General features: G+C 46.1%; 1 protein-coding gene across 1 annotated transcript in view; it reads left to right on the top strand.

The window, feature by feature from the left end:
• The first annotated feature begins 14,227 nt into the window (after positions 1–14,227).
• The window catches only part of LOC146062977 (putative cation-transporting ATPase 13A4), a 137,797-nt gene continuing 135,519 nt past the window's right edge, over positions 14,228–16,505 (top strand). Inside the window, exon 1 of the mRNA XM_083174987.1 lies at positions 14,228–14,290. Coding sequence (XP_083031113.1) covers positions 14,228–14,290 — 63 coding nt within the window. The remainder of the gene's footprint in view (positions 14,291–16,505) is intronic.

The raw sequence follows: 16,505 nt of genomic DNA on the forward strand, positions 1-16,505 counted from the left end.
TTACTAAAGGAAATTTGTAAAAAAAATAGATAGGTGTATTTGTATCCAGAAATACACTTATTTTTTACATTTACTATCCCGAAAATATGGCAATTCGTAGTCGTATTGATGTGCTATTTTTGGGATAGTAAATGTCAAAAATAAGTGTATTTCTGGATACAAATACACCTATTTTTTTACAAATTTCCCCCTCTGTCTCTCACAGTTGAAGTGTACCTATGATGGAAATTACAGACCTCTCTCATCTTTTTAAGCAAATCAACTTACACAATTGGTGGCTGTCCAAACTTTTTTGCTCCACTAGATAGAATCTCATCGTGTATGGGGCCAATGTGGACCCCATACACTATAAGATTTATTTGACCTGTAAAATTGCATCTGATTTCCCTTAAACTTAAGGCCCCCATACACTATGTGATTTGGTCCCGATTTCACCCGATTCAGATGGATCGGGCAGTGAAATTGGGCCAAAACGCAGATATAGACACCCGGTCCGACCCAATGCGTGGTCCCGTGCGCATCGGGTCAGAGTCGGGAGGACGGACCGGCTGCACATAAGATTTGCTAAATCTTATGTGCAGCCGGGCAGGGGACACAGGCGGCGGATGCTGGCGAGGGAGATGGGCAGGGGGAGCCAGAGCAGGGAGCTGTCAATGCTCCGTCCGGATGAGGGAGCAGGGGGGGGGGGGCGGGGGATGCTTCCAGTAGCGCAGAGGCAGCGGACGCTGCGGGGGACACAGGCGGCAGTAAAGTAGAGGCAGGCAGGGGGAGCCGGGAGCTGTCAGCGCTGGAGAAAAAAAAAAGCCCATACAATGAATGGGCAGACTGTCATTGGCTGAGCGCTCTCTCAGCCAGTCAGCAATTGGCTGAGAGAGCGCTCAGACAATCACAGGCCGCCCATTCATTGTATGGGCTTTTTTTTTCTCCAGCGCTGACGGCTCCCCCTGCCCGCCTCTACGTTACTGCCGCCTGTGTCCCCCGCAGCGTCCTCCACCCGCCACCTGGATGTCCCTTGCCCCCCTGCTCCCTCCACCTTGTAGCTCCCCGGGAGTTGCAAATGATACATCGCATGCGATGTATCATTTGCAAAACTTGGCACATCAGTGCCTAATCGTCTGTGCCCCTCCCGGGGAGCTGCAGGGGGAAATCAGGTCCGACTTGTCCTTAGGACAATCGGACTAATGTATGGGGGCCTTTATCTGGCAGCTTCCCAGGACGCCTACATACAATTTGACACTTGATGTGCCATTTTTTACATCAAATTTGCATCTGATAAATCACATGTGATTAATACGTGATTTATCTGACACAAATTGGATGTGCCATGAGATTTATCTGATGGGACGACCCTAGGGAGTGGCCTGAACAGTGGTATACCTTGCAGGTATAGAAAAGGAGAATGGCGGTATGTATGTATATATATTAATATATTCATAGTTCCACAGGAAAAGACAGAATTCTATTTTTTTTTTTTTTTTAAATATTAAGTTTTTATTGTACATTTTTCAGAAACATAAACAATATAGCAGGGGGTTACAGAAAGGAACAAAACAAAAGAAAAAAGGGGGGGGAGGCACACGGAGAGTGTTACATAGTACATTACATTGTCTCATTTAAATCGGCAAGTTAGGATACCACACCAATGTTATAGTCTGCATCTATTGTGGTTGGGAGACATCACTGGACAAGATAACAGGGAGCTACTGGGGGTTTAGTACTGATAGGTCTGGGGTGCTGCTGTGTATGTTCGGGTGGTCCGTCCTTTCCAGGAAGACAGACCACCCGAGTAACTTCATGCATAGCGAGTCTGCAGATGCGGAGTATTTGGCATTGGAGGTTTCATACATAAAGTGTTTGTGCACCTTGTTTTGTATACATTCTATGGATGGTACAGCCTCCGATTTCCACCCTTTCGCTATACAGGCCTTGGTGGCTATTAGGACATGTCCTAGGATGTATCTGTCTGCAACAGAGAGTTGTACTGGGAAAACATGAAGAAGCGCTATGGATGGGTCAGGGAGAATGGGTCGGTTTGAGATTGAGCTCATGAGATGGAACACTTCCCCCCAGAGAGACTTCAGCAGTGGGCATGCCCAAAATATATGGAAAATGTCCCCAATATTACCGCATTTTCTCCAGCATAGGTTAGAGGACGTAGGCCAGATCTTGTGAAGTCTGGCTGGGGTAAAGTAAGCCCTATGAATGAGTTTAAAGAACATTTCGGAGTGGTTAATGCAGCGGGAGATCTTAAAGCAGGATCTGAAAATATTCTCCCAGTCCTCTTTATTAAAAGATTTGTTCAAATCTCTCTCCCATAGGGATTGAGTTTTCAATTTGGACTTACTATCCAGGGAGGTTAAGTATGAGTACCACCATGTTATGCCACCTTTATGTGAGTAATCACAGGTCTTTGTTTTAAGAAAGGCTGGAAAGTTTGGCTTCCTGGAAGGTGAGCCTAGGTGTGAGTGTAACCAGCTTCTGATTTGTAGGTAAATGAAGAAATCCTGTTTGGGGATATTAAATTTCTGTTGAAGGTAGCTAAAGGGAACGAGATTATCCTCGACATACAGGTCTCCCACTGATTCAACTCCTTGATTAATCCATCTCTGTAGCGGTAGATTGGGAATTAGGGATTTCAGGGCTTTAAGAGATAAAAAGGGAGCAGGAAGGGCTATTTTAGCTGTGGAGGCCGTCATTTTATACCAAACATCTAGGGTTGCTTTGATGGATTTGCATAAGGCTGAGGGTTTCCTAGACTCGCTTGGTGGGAGCCATAACAGGTCTGCAACAGGTGTAGGGAGGGCGAGTGTGCTCTCCAAAAGGACCCAAGGTTTGGGCTCATTAAGATTGAACCAATCCCTAGCTTGGTTTAACACACATGAGGCGTAATAAAGTTCAATGTCTGGATACGCCACACCCCCTTCCGTTTTAGACCGGGCTAATATTTTCTTTGCTATTCTAGGTTTAGCCCCTCTCCAGATATATTTAGCTAAGAGTTGATTGAATTTATTAAACCACTGTTTTGGGGGGGCTCTCGGGATGGAGCGAAATAAATACATCAATTTTGGCAAGAGGACCATCTTGGCCGCAGCAACTCTCCCCAGCCAAGACACATCCTGCATCATCCAGTCTCCAGTCAGCCCTGCGAATGCCCTCAACAGAGGGCCGTAGTTACAGTCAAACAGGTGTCGTTCTGTTGCTAAGTTTATGCCCAGATACTTAAGTGACCGAGTTTGCCACGAATAGTTGTATTCTGCTTTTAATCTGTCGATGGCTTCAGGGGAAAAACCTAGAGGGAGGGCTTCTGTCTTACTGGTATTTAACTTATAAAATGAAATTTCAGAATATTCCTGTAGCACTCCATGAAGAGCTGGCAGGGAAACTTCAGGGTCTAAGATATTCACAAGAATATCATCAGCGAAGAGGCTGATTTTATGAGGAGAGTTGCCTATTGTCGGGCCCCTGATATCTACATTGCGTCTAATATGTTCAGCCAGAGGCTCGACCGCCAGTGCAAAGATCAAAGGAGAAAGCGGGCATCCTTGTCGGGTGCCGTTAGAAATCTTGAACCCCGCAGAGGAACAACCATTTGCAAACACCCTAGCTGAAGGGGACGAGTAGAGGGCCAGAATGGAGTCAAGCATCCGGCCATAAAAACCAAATTTTTCCAAGGTGGCTTTCATGTACCCCCAGTGGAGTCTATCGAACGCCTTTTCGGCATCTAACAATAGGACTAAAAGGGGAATGTTCTTTGAGGAGCAGTATTCTATCACCCCCAGTTCCCTGCGAGTATTATCGGGGGCTTGTCTGTCCATGACAAAGCCAACCTGGTCGTTTTTAATGAGGGAGGGGAGAAGAGGACTAATACGGTTAGCTACTAATTTGGCGTATAGTTTCAGGTCAGAGTTAAGAAGTGCAATAGGTCTGTAATTCTGAACTGAAGTTGGAGGTTTTCCCGGTTTAGGGATAGTAATGATACGGGATTCTAACATTTCGGGGGGAAAGCTTTTGGCCAAGGATGCCTCGTTAAAGACTTGGAGTAGCACCGGAGATAGTTGGGCTTTGAAGGTCTTACAGAAGTTGGAGGGAAATCCATCTGGCCCAGGGGCTTTATCGGAAGGGAGGGAATCGATACTGGATTGGACCTCTTTCAGCGTCCAAGGGGCGTTAAGGGACAGATAGGACTCTGGGGGTAAGCTAGGAAGGTTGATTCTATCCAGGAAGTTAGCTATCTTCTCTTGTTGGGGCTGGCAGGTGGCCGGGTCATCTTTCAGGTTATAGAGTTTAGAATAATAATCAGAAAAGGCGTTGGCTATCTCGTTTGGATCATATATTTTTAATCCCCGATCCGAATGGATCATGTGGATTTTTTCCTTGGCTCTCTTACCTCTCAGTTTCCTCGCCAATAGCCTACCTGCCCTATTACCAAGTTGGTAGAATTTCTGGTTAAGTTTGTATACATTGCGCTGGACTTCTGCTAGGTAAAAGCTGTTCACCTTATCTCTTGCTGCATTCAACCGCTTACATAAGGCTTTATCTGCTGGGTTGGACTTGTGGGCGGCCTCTAGGGTGGAGAGCTCGGATTCGGCTTGTGCTAAGGATCTTGCATATTCTCTTTTCAGCTTGGCTGCTATTTGTATGGCAGAGCCTCTAGCTACCGCCTTGAGGGCGCACCAGTGAGTAAAGGTTGTAGTATCCTCGGCGGAGTTCTCCTGTAAGTAATAATCTATTGACGAGCATATAGCCTGTCGAGCCTCTGGCTGAACGAGACATTGGCGACCCAGGCGCCACGGGCCCGGAGCAGTTGTCCTACCCATTATTTCCCACTCAATATAAATAGGGGAGTGGTCTGACCATGATCTGGGAAGAATACTAATTTTCTTAAAGGAATCTAGGGACCATCTATCTGACAGGGCTAGATCGATTCTTGAATAAGTGCCGTGCACATGGGAATAAAAGGTATAGTCCTTTACTGAAGGGTGTTTGACTCGCCATACATCAAAGAGGTCATATTCCGCTAGGAGCTGGCGAAGTCCCTTAGAGGGGCCACAGGGCTGGCTGGAAGACCGGGATAATTTGCGCGAGCTGTCCAAAGATGGGTCTGGGACCAAATTGAAGTCCCCTAAGAGCAGCAAGGCTCCCCTGGCTATTTGCTGAATTTTGGCACAAAGTTTTCTACAAAATTGGAGTTGCTTAGTGTTCGGGGCATAGCACGACACTATTGTCACATCTCTATTTTCAAGAGACCCAGTTAAGACCAGGTATCTACCTTCAGGGTCTGAGTATTGGGATGAGAGAGAGAAAGCGCAGTGCTGCGATATGAGAATCGCTACTCCAGCTTTTTTAGATGGGCCATTAGCCATGTAGCAGTGTGGGTAGTTCCTATCATAGAATAACGGGGGAGCTGAGTCTATAAAGTGAGTTTCTTGAACAGCAGCGATTTGAATTTTATGTTAATGGAAATATCTAAGGGCCAATCTCCTCTTGTTGGGAGAGTTGAGACCTTTGGCGTTTATGGAAATGACATTAACCATTATCGTCTATTTGAAAGACAGCTTGACAAAACAGAGACAGACAAAAAAATATTGTATTAGAGACAGTGCGCAAGAGTATCCAATTAGGGTCTGGGGGGAAAACAAGAAAACGAGAAGGGGAAAGGAGAGGGGAAGGGGTGAAGGAGGAAATGAGTGGACCCCCGAATGGGGGTAAAGTTGGGCGCCGTATCATGACGGCACACGGAGGTGACGTGGGGGTAGTGGTAACATACATACACCCGGAACAGTAACCTTACTTAACTAAGAAAAAGAAAACTCTGGGTAAATATTATCAATGGCCATTACTCCCAATAGTTTGTCCTATCAACCCCCACGCTAGCCCGGGGGGACAGAACACAGAAAGCTGAAGATAAATTTTCTAGGACTGAGAGAACATACTAAGATAACATAGCCATTGAACGAACAATAGCAAGACTGACAAAATTTTTGAATAGTAACCTATTAGGAATAAATTCCTACAGATAACAACAAAAGTAGAGCAAATGAGCAACTACAATAGTGAAGGTAGTAGAAACGGTTCTCAAGACTGCTTAATATATCGACTTAAATCTAAACAATATCATTAAAACTGTAAATAAGCAGTGTTAAGAGAAATAAACGATTTCTATGCTTAACCGGATCACTGGTTCGACCCTGACGCAGACCAGTCCAGCTGGAGTCCACGCTCAGATGACGGAACAGTTGAAGGACTCGCTAGAATTAGTGTGGATAGGAAGCGTTTTCCTTCGTCGACTGACGACACAGCAATCGTGGAGCCCTCTCGGTTAATTAACAACTTTGTGGGAAACCCCCATCTGTACTGAATATTTTCTTTGCGTAGAACAGAGGTTATGGGGTAAAAGGAGCGCCTCTTGGCCAAGGTAGCTTGGGATAAGTCACCATATATTTGGAGCTGATCTAAAATTCTTGATGAATCTTCAGACGGTCTGGTAGCCTTGAGGATCGCTTCCTTCACATGGAAGAAATGTATCCGCATTAGTACATCTCGCGGGGCATCCGAGGGGGCACCTTTAGCTTTGGGCAATCGATGGATCCTGTCTATCAGGAAGTCTGTAGAGGATCTGTTAGGGAGAAGCTTTTGGAAGATATTAACAGCAAAATCGTTTAGGCTACTGTTTGAGATCGATTCGGGAATTCCCCGCATTTTAATGTTGTTCCGCCTCGATCTGTCCTCCAGGTCTGAGACTTTATCTCGTAGGGCAGCAACTTCCGCTTCGAGGGCCTCATGAGAGGAGATTAGGTGGTTATGAGAGGATACAACCTCCCCCATCTTGGATTCAATATGGACGGTTCGCTCGCCTAGGTCATCAATTGACTTCTGGCAGTCTCTAAGTGTTGCTTTAAACTCTTCGGAAACATCCTTTTTAAATTGTGATAGAAGTAGTTTCATAGAGCCTACAGTGAGAGCTTGACTATCCTCCAACATATTGGCGGCTTGTGTAGAGCTGTTAGATGGCGATGCATCCATCCCCGAGGGGTTAGGCAGGTTTTTCTTGGGTGGGTGATCACCTACTTCGTCTACCGGTTTGGACCTTGCCGGGGAAGGTTTAAAAAAGGATACCTGGGGGACAGGCTTTGGCGTTTTAGCGCGTTTAGCAGGCATAATACGGACAGGAGCCTCGCCAGTATCTAAGTGCAGGTGAATAATTATGCGGCTGAAACAGACAGATGCGGGTTTTTTTTTTTTTTTTTTTTATAATAGATGTCAGTCTGCGCTGGTTACATGTCCAGGTGAATAGCGTGGAGTGTGTCAGAACATCTCCTTTAGCATTTGCAGTTATATGGAGAAGTTATATGAATAAAGGCCACAAGAGGGCGCCACAGGCACAGTAATGGTTTTTAGGCATGTAAGACTGCTTGGAGTCTGGTCTGATGTAGTAGTTAGTAACGGGGCTGGTAATATAGCTTCAAATTCACAGCAGCTCTGGATAGACAACTGTAGGGCAGCCTGGCTGGTATATATTGTATAAGAAGGTTCAGCTAATGTTATGGCTGCCTCCAAGTAGCTGATGCAAGTCCACTGAAGTCAGTAAATCGTTAGGGTTTGGGGTTGTTAAAGGTGTCTGCCCACACTGATGAGACAGTGCAGCGTGCAGGCAGACCCCTCCGCCCTCCCCAGGGACTCAAACAGTACCCAGCCGGTTCCAGACTACTCAGGGGGGGAGAGGAGACACCTTGGCCGGGGGAAGCCTGTGTGTGGTGTGCGGGGGTACTCACAGGGCTCTCCTTGCGAGACGGCTGGCTTCAGTCTCCCCGCCGGCTCCAATGCTGCTGATTGTCTCCAGGCAAGATGGCGGGCGCCGCTGACTGGCCGGCGGCCGGGGAGTGTGTTCACCCGCGTCGAGCTGCCGCCCGGGAGCGTTACAGAAGCTCCCCTAGTGGGAAGCCGCCGGGGCAGAGCTCCAGCCGTTCCACGACAAGAGAGGTACCGCGCTGATGTGATGCCGGGGCCGCAAATCCAGGTCCCGGCTTGTAGGCAGGGAAAAGCCGCAACCCGCAGGGAGACCTAATGTCTCCCCCGATTCCGCCGGCTCTGCCCTGTACGGGGACGGAGAGTGCCTGGGGCTCCCCCGATGTAGTGGGGAGAGGATTGATGTGGCTAATTAGTGGCTGTTGTAAGTGCAAGGCTGTGGGTGTTGGGAGCTCGCAGCAAGTGCGTCTTCCACCATTGCCTGCCAGGCCACGCCCCCCAGAATTCTATTTTTTTTTACACTGAATCAGCCCGGTGGCCACCGCACAGGGCCACCGGGGACAGCACCAGGCTTCAGCCTGGTCAGGTAAGTCCTGGAGGGGGGACCCCTTAATTGGGGGGGTCCCCACTCCCCCAGGACCCCTGGCCAGGCTGACCAGTCAGAGGGCTGAATGCTTTGGCCGCGGGACCTTATATAATAAGTGTCCTCTGGCTGTGGCATTACCCTGCTGGCTGGTTTGGCCTGGGGCTGGTTCTTAAAATATGGGGGACCCCTAGTCATTTTGTCCCCTGTATTTTGGGAACCAGCCCCGGACCTGGAGCCTGGGGCTGGTTTTAAAAAATCAGCGAAGCCCTGTTTGTTGGGTTTCCTGATTTTTTAATACCAGCCCGGCTCTTCAGCCTGGTGCTGGTTACAGCCGTGGGGGGGGGGGGGGGGGGGCACGTCATTTTTTTTTTTGTTATGGGTAAAAGGCTGACTAAAATGTAGATGCATAACCCATCTATATAGAAGTTTAGTCACCCTGCCGGCCGACTAAAGTTCTATATAGAGGGGTTTGCTACTTTCGCGCACATAGCGGTTTGCTATAATTATGCCCTAACCCAGCCCATTATGATAATTTTGCTCACATATGACGTGTCAATAGTCCAAATCGAGACAGTGTGTACGGTGGTACAATCTTTTTATTGCGACTGTTTGGACGGGAGTACATCGGACGTCGCAAGTAAAATTGTACAGGTGTGTACACGCGTGATCGGCTGTTGTTTGTGGTAGGTCCGACGAGAGTACGGTCGGCCGAACGGTTGCAAGAAACAGGGATTGTATATATGTGTACCAAGCTTAAGACTTGCAGTGAAATGGGGTCCCTTGGCGATGGGCTGCTATAAGAAACTGTAAATAAATAAATAAGCTTAAATGCAATACTGTCAGCACAGCACATGCTGTTGAGGTGTGTGCTGCTGCTGCTGCTGCCGGGGAGCAACAAAGGGGGAAGGGGGGGTCAAACCAGGGCCGCTCCAGCAAGCCCAGGTAATTAGTACCCGCCCCTCTCGGCTGCCCTGACTGTTGGCACTGCCATTTGACTGGGAAAGTGAATTCAGTAAGGCTGCCACTGAGCATAGAAACTGCTGAGAGAATGATAATTATGGAATGGGGAGCTGCAGAGCAGGATAATGGAGGGACTTACTATAAAGCTGGCAATACTATCCCTCCAAATATTTAATTACACCTACCAATTGAAGAATGTCTGAACAACTAAATAATGAAGTTGAATCGATACACTACTAACTTTTTCATCAGATATGTTCAACATTTTTGTACCTTAAGGTTGTTTGTTACAAATCCTTTATCCTTGTGCATTCATGAGATTATTTTTTGTCTCCTAGCCAAATGTAAGCAAATTATGGAGTAGCAGGAGCATACTGAGAGGCAAGGTCCACCTCCTGGATGGAAAGAAAATGCTTTGGGATCTTCCAATACGTAATAAGCGCAAATTTAATGTTAAATGTTAATGTTAAAATATATATAAATAATGACACTCTAAGATTTTTTATAAAACTATATATTTATTTAAAAAAGCATGTTTTATTACCTTCCGGGAGACTTTTATTTTTAACTGAAATGTTTTCATTTGAAGAACATTTACAGGTACTCTTTACCTAGCACGGCGCCCATCGCGGCCATCGGGGACATTGAATGCACTAAAAAATCGGGTGCGACGCGACCGACGCGATGCCCGCGATTTCCCATAGGGAACAATGTTAAATGTCTCAATTGACCCGATTTTTCTGTTCAATGCCTCAATTGACCCGATTTTTCCATAGGAAACAATGTTAAATGGCCCACAGAGGCCAAATAGGCACCCTAAAGTGTGAAATGGCCCCCCAAATTGTTAACGCCACCCCACGATCAACGTGAACCCGAAGCGTGGCGAGCGCAGCGCGCCCGCGAGGGGCGGCGGTACGCGTCCTACGACCTTTTCATACCCCCACTATCCACGTCGGCGTGGAGTTGAGAATAGAATAGTGTGGCGAGCGCAGCGAGCCACCGAGCCCGAAGCGTGGCGAGCGCACGCGGATACCTGTGAAGCCCGCGAAGGGACGCGTTTACCTGTGAAGGTATCTGCGTCCCCTCGCGGGGCTCGCTGCGCACGCCACGCTTCGGGCTCGGTGGCTCGCTGCACTCGCCACACTATTCTATTCTCAACTCCACGCCAACGTGGATAGTGGGGGTATGAAAAGGTCGTAGGACGCGTACCGCCGCCCCTCGCGGGCTCGCTACGCTTCGGGTTCACGTTCATCGTGAGGTGGCGTTAACAATTGTGGGGGCCATTTCACACTTTAGGGTGCCTATTTGGCCTCTGTGGGCCATTTAACATTGATTCCTATGGAAAAATCGGGTCAATTGAGGCATTGAACAGTAAAATCGGGTCAATTGAGAAATTTAACATTGATCCCTATGGGAAATCGCAGGCGTCGGTCGCGTCGCACCCGATTTTTAGTGCATTCAATGGCCGCGATGCCCGCGATTTTTTTACCTGCGATGCCCACAATCAAAATCATGGGCGCCGTGCTAGGTAAAGAGTACCCATTTACAATACAGCTCATCTAAGACAATATAAAAACATATATGTTGTAAAACATAATTTGTTCGATCTATAATATTATTTTTAAAAAAAAACACGAAGACTTCTGAAGTCCAGCATTTAAAAAATACGACTTAACAAACTTTTATGTCAAATGAAATGCTGATATACGTGATAGACCAGAATCCCTAAAATAAGATAACAGGAGAATATTTCTGAAGTGTTATTTGTACTCTAAATAAATAATAAAAACATATACAAATTCTAATTTACAGACATATTAGTGGGGAGGAAAACAATTGTCCTAGTGCAGTGACTGCTCCTGATTGGCTGCCTGGCCGCGAGCAAAAGCGCTGCATTTGAAATAGTCAGCAGCGCTGAGCCCTGCTAACAGCCACATCTGAACTACAGCAGCACAGCGGTCCAGAACTACTTCTCGCAGCTAACATGTGCTGCCGACAGTGTACATTCAATTATTGCTCAGAATATATCAGTGCAAATAGAATTTATCTAGGCCAAGAGGACATCAACAGGATTGACTCCTGTCCCAATACAGGAGTACCTCAACGCATTTCACTCATCTGTATCAGTTTCGCCTTCATCACCTCCTGAAATTATTTCCTGGATTTATTTCCTATTCATATTTTTTATCATTTTATGGTATGTATGTTTTCTTTATTACTTTTACAGTATATATTCTGTACACACACACACACACACACACATACTGTATATATATATAATTGCAACAATCAACTGCACTCGTCTCATAACAGCAGGTAAAATTAAGTAATGAAGCCCACAACTGTAGGTACTGTAGTCAACGTTTCGGGTCCTTGACCCTTTATCAAGACATGAGACAATAAGATGAGTGCTGGGCAATTTGGCCATCGGGGACCACCAATGAGAACTTGAGCTGTGTAGAAATATTTCTAAATAAAGTACAAATTGTAACATTTCCAAACATCCAACTCTATCCCTCACATTAAAGTACTAATGCATGTCATATACTGTACAATCAAAAACATCAGCACACACCAGTGGTGACTCCAGAGGAGGGTCTGGAGCATAGTTCACAATTCAAATAGTAGAGCCACTCTAACTGCTAAATCCCTTTCACATCGCACCTCAGACCTGGGTCAATGCCGGGTTGGTGATGTATGGACCCAGGTCAAGGTGCGATGTGAAAGCACCACAGTTTATAACCCAGGTCGACCAACCTGGCAATTTGACATGGGTTGTAAGAAGGGTTAAACCCAGGTCGCCCTGTGTATAGAAACATAGAATTTGACGGCAGATAAGAACCACTTGGCCCATCTAGTCTGCTCCTTTTTTAAAACATGTTACCTTTAACCATATTTAATCCTTATTTTTTTGTAAGGATATCAATATGCTTATCCCAAGCATGTTTACATTGTACTACTGTATTAGCCTCTACCACCTCTGATAGGAGGCTATTCCACTTATCTACTACTCTTTCTGTGAAGTAATTCTTTCTCAAATTTCCCCTGAATCTTCCTCCCTCTAGTTTCGGTGCATGTCCTCGTGTTCTGTTGCTCCTCTTCCTGTGAAGAAAGTCTCCCATCTGTACCTTGTTAAAACCCTTGATATATTTGAAAGTTTCTATCATGTCCCCCCTTTCCCTTCTCTGCTCTAAAGTATACATATTAAGATCTTTTAGTCTTTCCTGGTACGTTTTGTGATGTAGGCCTTGCACCATTTTACTTGCCCTTCGTCTCTAATGTATTTATATATATATAATGTATAATCAGCGACCTGGCTTAGCGATGTGAAGGGGTACTAGTTTGGAATGGCAGTTGGTGGCAGTGGGTGTGGTTCCCCTGTTTAAATTGTGAACTGTGCTACAGTTGCTGGTCTGGAGCCGCTGGCACACACTTATAATTATCAGAATTATTTTATTAATTAGTCAAGATTTTCTCCAGTATTTCCATACTATGATAATCCACCCACATTTTGTGGATCTGAACTGAACCAAAATCCGTTCCTGCGGTTTGGAATTCAGCTTTTAAATCCAAATTTTGAATTGCAAACATTACGTGGTTTTAGCTGTTTTTATTGATATGTATTCATAATTATACAGTTTTAATTGTTTTTTAATCAAAACAAAAACCAAATATGAACCAAAACAGTTTAGGGTGGTTTTGCCAAAAGCAAAACATTATGAGGAATTAGAACCGAAACACTGATTTCCAACCACATATGATAAATGTTTTTAAGTAGGGTTTTTTCTGGAAGATACTTATCGATACATTATTAAACATAGTAACTGTTACATTTAAATAAAGTTATACTCCTTTCATACTGACAAGCGCTTGCAAGCCTGGTCGCAAGCCAGGTACAAAATCCCAGGTGTTACCGTCTTGCAAGCACTTTCACACTAGCCTCCCGACCCAGCATAAAGCCAGGCATGTGACATAATGGGGAGGTGGGGGCAGGGGAAGTGATGGGAGATGTCAGCATCTCCCAGCGGCACCTTTACAGAGCAGGGAACGGGACCTGGGTCACGTCAACCCGGGTTACCCGTTCACACTGCCCCTGGACCCGTGAGCGTTCCGGGTCCAACTCTGGTCATGTGGGACGAAATCCCGAAACACTGGACCCGGGACAATCTTTTAGGACCCTTTCCCACTGCCCAATTTCCCAGGTTGTTGCGCCTTCATGTGCAATAACCCGGGAAATATTTGTCAGTGTGAAAGGTGTATAAATCATCTAGGGCAACAGATATTGTTTCCATACAATATAACTGGCTTTAACATAATTTATGGCTTAATCACAAGATGAAATGGACTGTCCTAATTACATGTGCCAAATGTGTGCAGTTCTGGGACAACATGTTTTTGGTCACCAAATCCCTCAGCCAAGCTGTGGTTACATAGTGAGTTTAAAGAAGTTGTTATACAAATGTCTTTCAATCAATGCCAGGTCAAAACTGTATACAGTAAGTCATGGCTACATAGCACACAATTAATTGCATCTATAGCATAAAGGTCTATTATACTGATTGTATACATACATAATTAGATTACAGGACTGTACTGTGGAACACAAACAACCTTCCTACTGACATAAGAATGGTATATTTGTACATATACGTATGCACACAATAGTGATTTTTGTGAACAATGACATACATTTATCTGTGGACAGAGAATACCCATCCCATAGTGCCAAATGTTACACATGAGGTACTATTCAAAGATCATTAAGCAAATACTAAATTCAAGTAACACCCCGTACAGAATTAATCCTCCCCTGTGAAGGTGTGTAATCAGAGGCTCTGAGGAGGTTTGCAATGCCAGGGAGTGTCTGCACTGTGACTCCAGAGAGGAGAAGACTGCACTGAAGAGTGTCCTGCCACATGTGTCACAGACAGCACTATGGGGAAACACACGCAGGATGCTGACAGGGCTCTGCTGAATGAAGGAGAGGAGAATGAGATGGTAATCCTGACTCACAGTAATTTTTTTTGTTTGTTTCAGGCAGATACTGCAATAACTAATGTAATTTAATGTCTACACTGTAAGTTTGATTACAACGTATTTCTACTGTATACTGTACTTTAGTTTGAGTTGAAACAAAACATATTTTAAGTATTTGCAGAGAGTAGACATTTGCCTGGCTCTAAACTTGATGCAACATGTTAGGTGTAATACATTTATTGTGACTGAGGGCCAGATGTACTAAGCTTGAAAAGTGATAAAATGGAGAGTGATAAACAGCCAGCCAATCAGCTCCTAACTGTGATCTCACAGGCTGTGTTTGAAAAATGTCAGGTAGTAGCTGATTGGCTGGTTGTTTATCACTCTCCATTTTATCACTTTTCAAGCTTAGTACGTCTCGCCCTGAGTCCTCCTTAATGATGGCTATTACTAAAATTACCACAAAATCCATTACTGCTTCATGTACAAACTGTACAAGTGCAAAACAGCACTGCAAATACTCTATTGTTACATTGGGCACCGACTTCTGCACAATTTGTTCTTGTAACATCATGTTCAGAAATTCAACTGATTCTTCCCCCTTCATAATCACAGTTTCCTTTGTGGGGACATTCACTTTCTGGAGATAATTCTGGAGAGTTGGGAGTAAGGCAAAAAGAAGTACAGTAGCTCTGCACCTTGGTAAAACACTGTGGGTGGAGCAAATGTAACATTTGCAGAGATTTAGATATGAGCAGGGCCGGCGCCACCACTAGGCAGCTCTAGGCATTTGCCAAGGGCGCCGGCACCTGGAGGGCGGCAGTTCGCCCCTCACCCCCAGCATGTGCATATAGCTGGCGGCGTTGGCGTCCCTGCAGTGCTGGAGCGGGCAGGTGCTGGAGCGTGCAGGGGTGTCCGTGCCGCGGGGGTCCCTGCGGCGCTGTCACTGTGTATAAAGCTGCTGCTAGCGGTGGCGGCGGCGGGGTTCCTGCAGTGAATAGAGAATAACTAGTGCTATGCGGCGGCGCGGGAAGCGCTTCTGGGTTTGAAAACACTTGCCGCACGCTGATTGGCTGAGATTCAGCCAATCAGCGTGCGGCAAGTGTTTTCAAAATCAGAAGCACTTCCCGCGCCGCCGCATAGCGCTAGTTATTCTCTATTCACTGCAGGGACCCCGCTGCCGACAGCAGCTTTATACACAGTGACAGCACCGCAGGTACCCCCGCGGCACGGACACCCCTGCCGGCTCCAGCACTGCAGGGACGCCGACGCCGCCAGTTTTATAATACAGGTACCACCCCCCCACACCCCCTGGGCACCGGGGCGCCCCCACCCCTACTCGCCTGGGGCGCTCCGGTGCCTTGCATCGACCATGGATATGAGGGGGCGTGTCATAATGTAAATCTTAATTGTAGTGTAAAAACAATGCTGTTTGTAGGAACATGAAAAAGCACCCGGTATCTGCCATGCATGTAATCAATCAAGCAATTCATTAATGAATAAATAAGAAATGTATTTCCCCCTTGCATTGCAACATGGTTTTTTTCAAACACAAAGTTACTATCTTTTTACTTTATTGTACAGCAAAAATAAAAGTAAAAAAGAGTCTTTACTGGGGCGCTCATAACAGAATATTGTTTAATAAAAATGAATGTTTATTGATATGCATTGAAATTATAACACAATGTATAGATATACCGGATATGGTACACAAACACGTTTGGCGAAAATTGGCCCTCATTCAGGTTGGCTCAGTAAACAGCTTACGAGCACCTGAGATGCCACCCCGCCACCCTGTGAGAACACAAACCCTCCCCCGCCGCCAAATCACCCCAAATCACGCCGCCAAATCACCATGCGAGGGGATGTATACGAGAACAAATCCCCTTGCAAGCCTCTGCTAGCAGGAGAAATCATTTCATAGTTGCCGACTATCGAATTATTTCTCCTGCCTTCACAAATATAACTTTTTTTATTACTGAGGGCTACAACGAAGACCGGGGGTGCATCAGCCCGCCTGCGTACCCATGGGAACATCGATGGGAATGCTCAGTGTTTTCCTGGGGACACCCATAAAACCAGGGCCGCCAACAGGGGGGTGCTGTGGGTACAGTTGTCCTGGGCCCCGGCCTCTGGAGGGGCCCGGGCAGCTACCCACAGTGACAATGGCACGTGCCAGCCCCCCACCCCCGCAGCCTGCCTCCCCCACCCGGCGGCCCCCCAGCCAGGTATGCAC

This window comes from Crinia signifera, chromosome 3 (genome assembly GCF_055691185.1).
Source record: "Crinia signifera chromosome 3, ASM5569118v1, whole genome shotgun sequence".
NCBI lineage: Eukaryota > Metazoa > Chordata > Amphibia > Anura > Myobatrachidae > Crinia > Crinia signifera.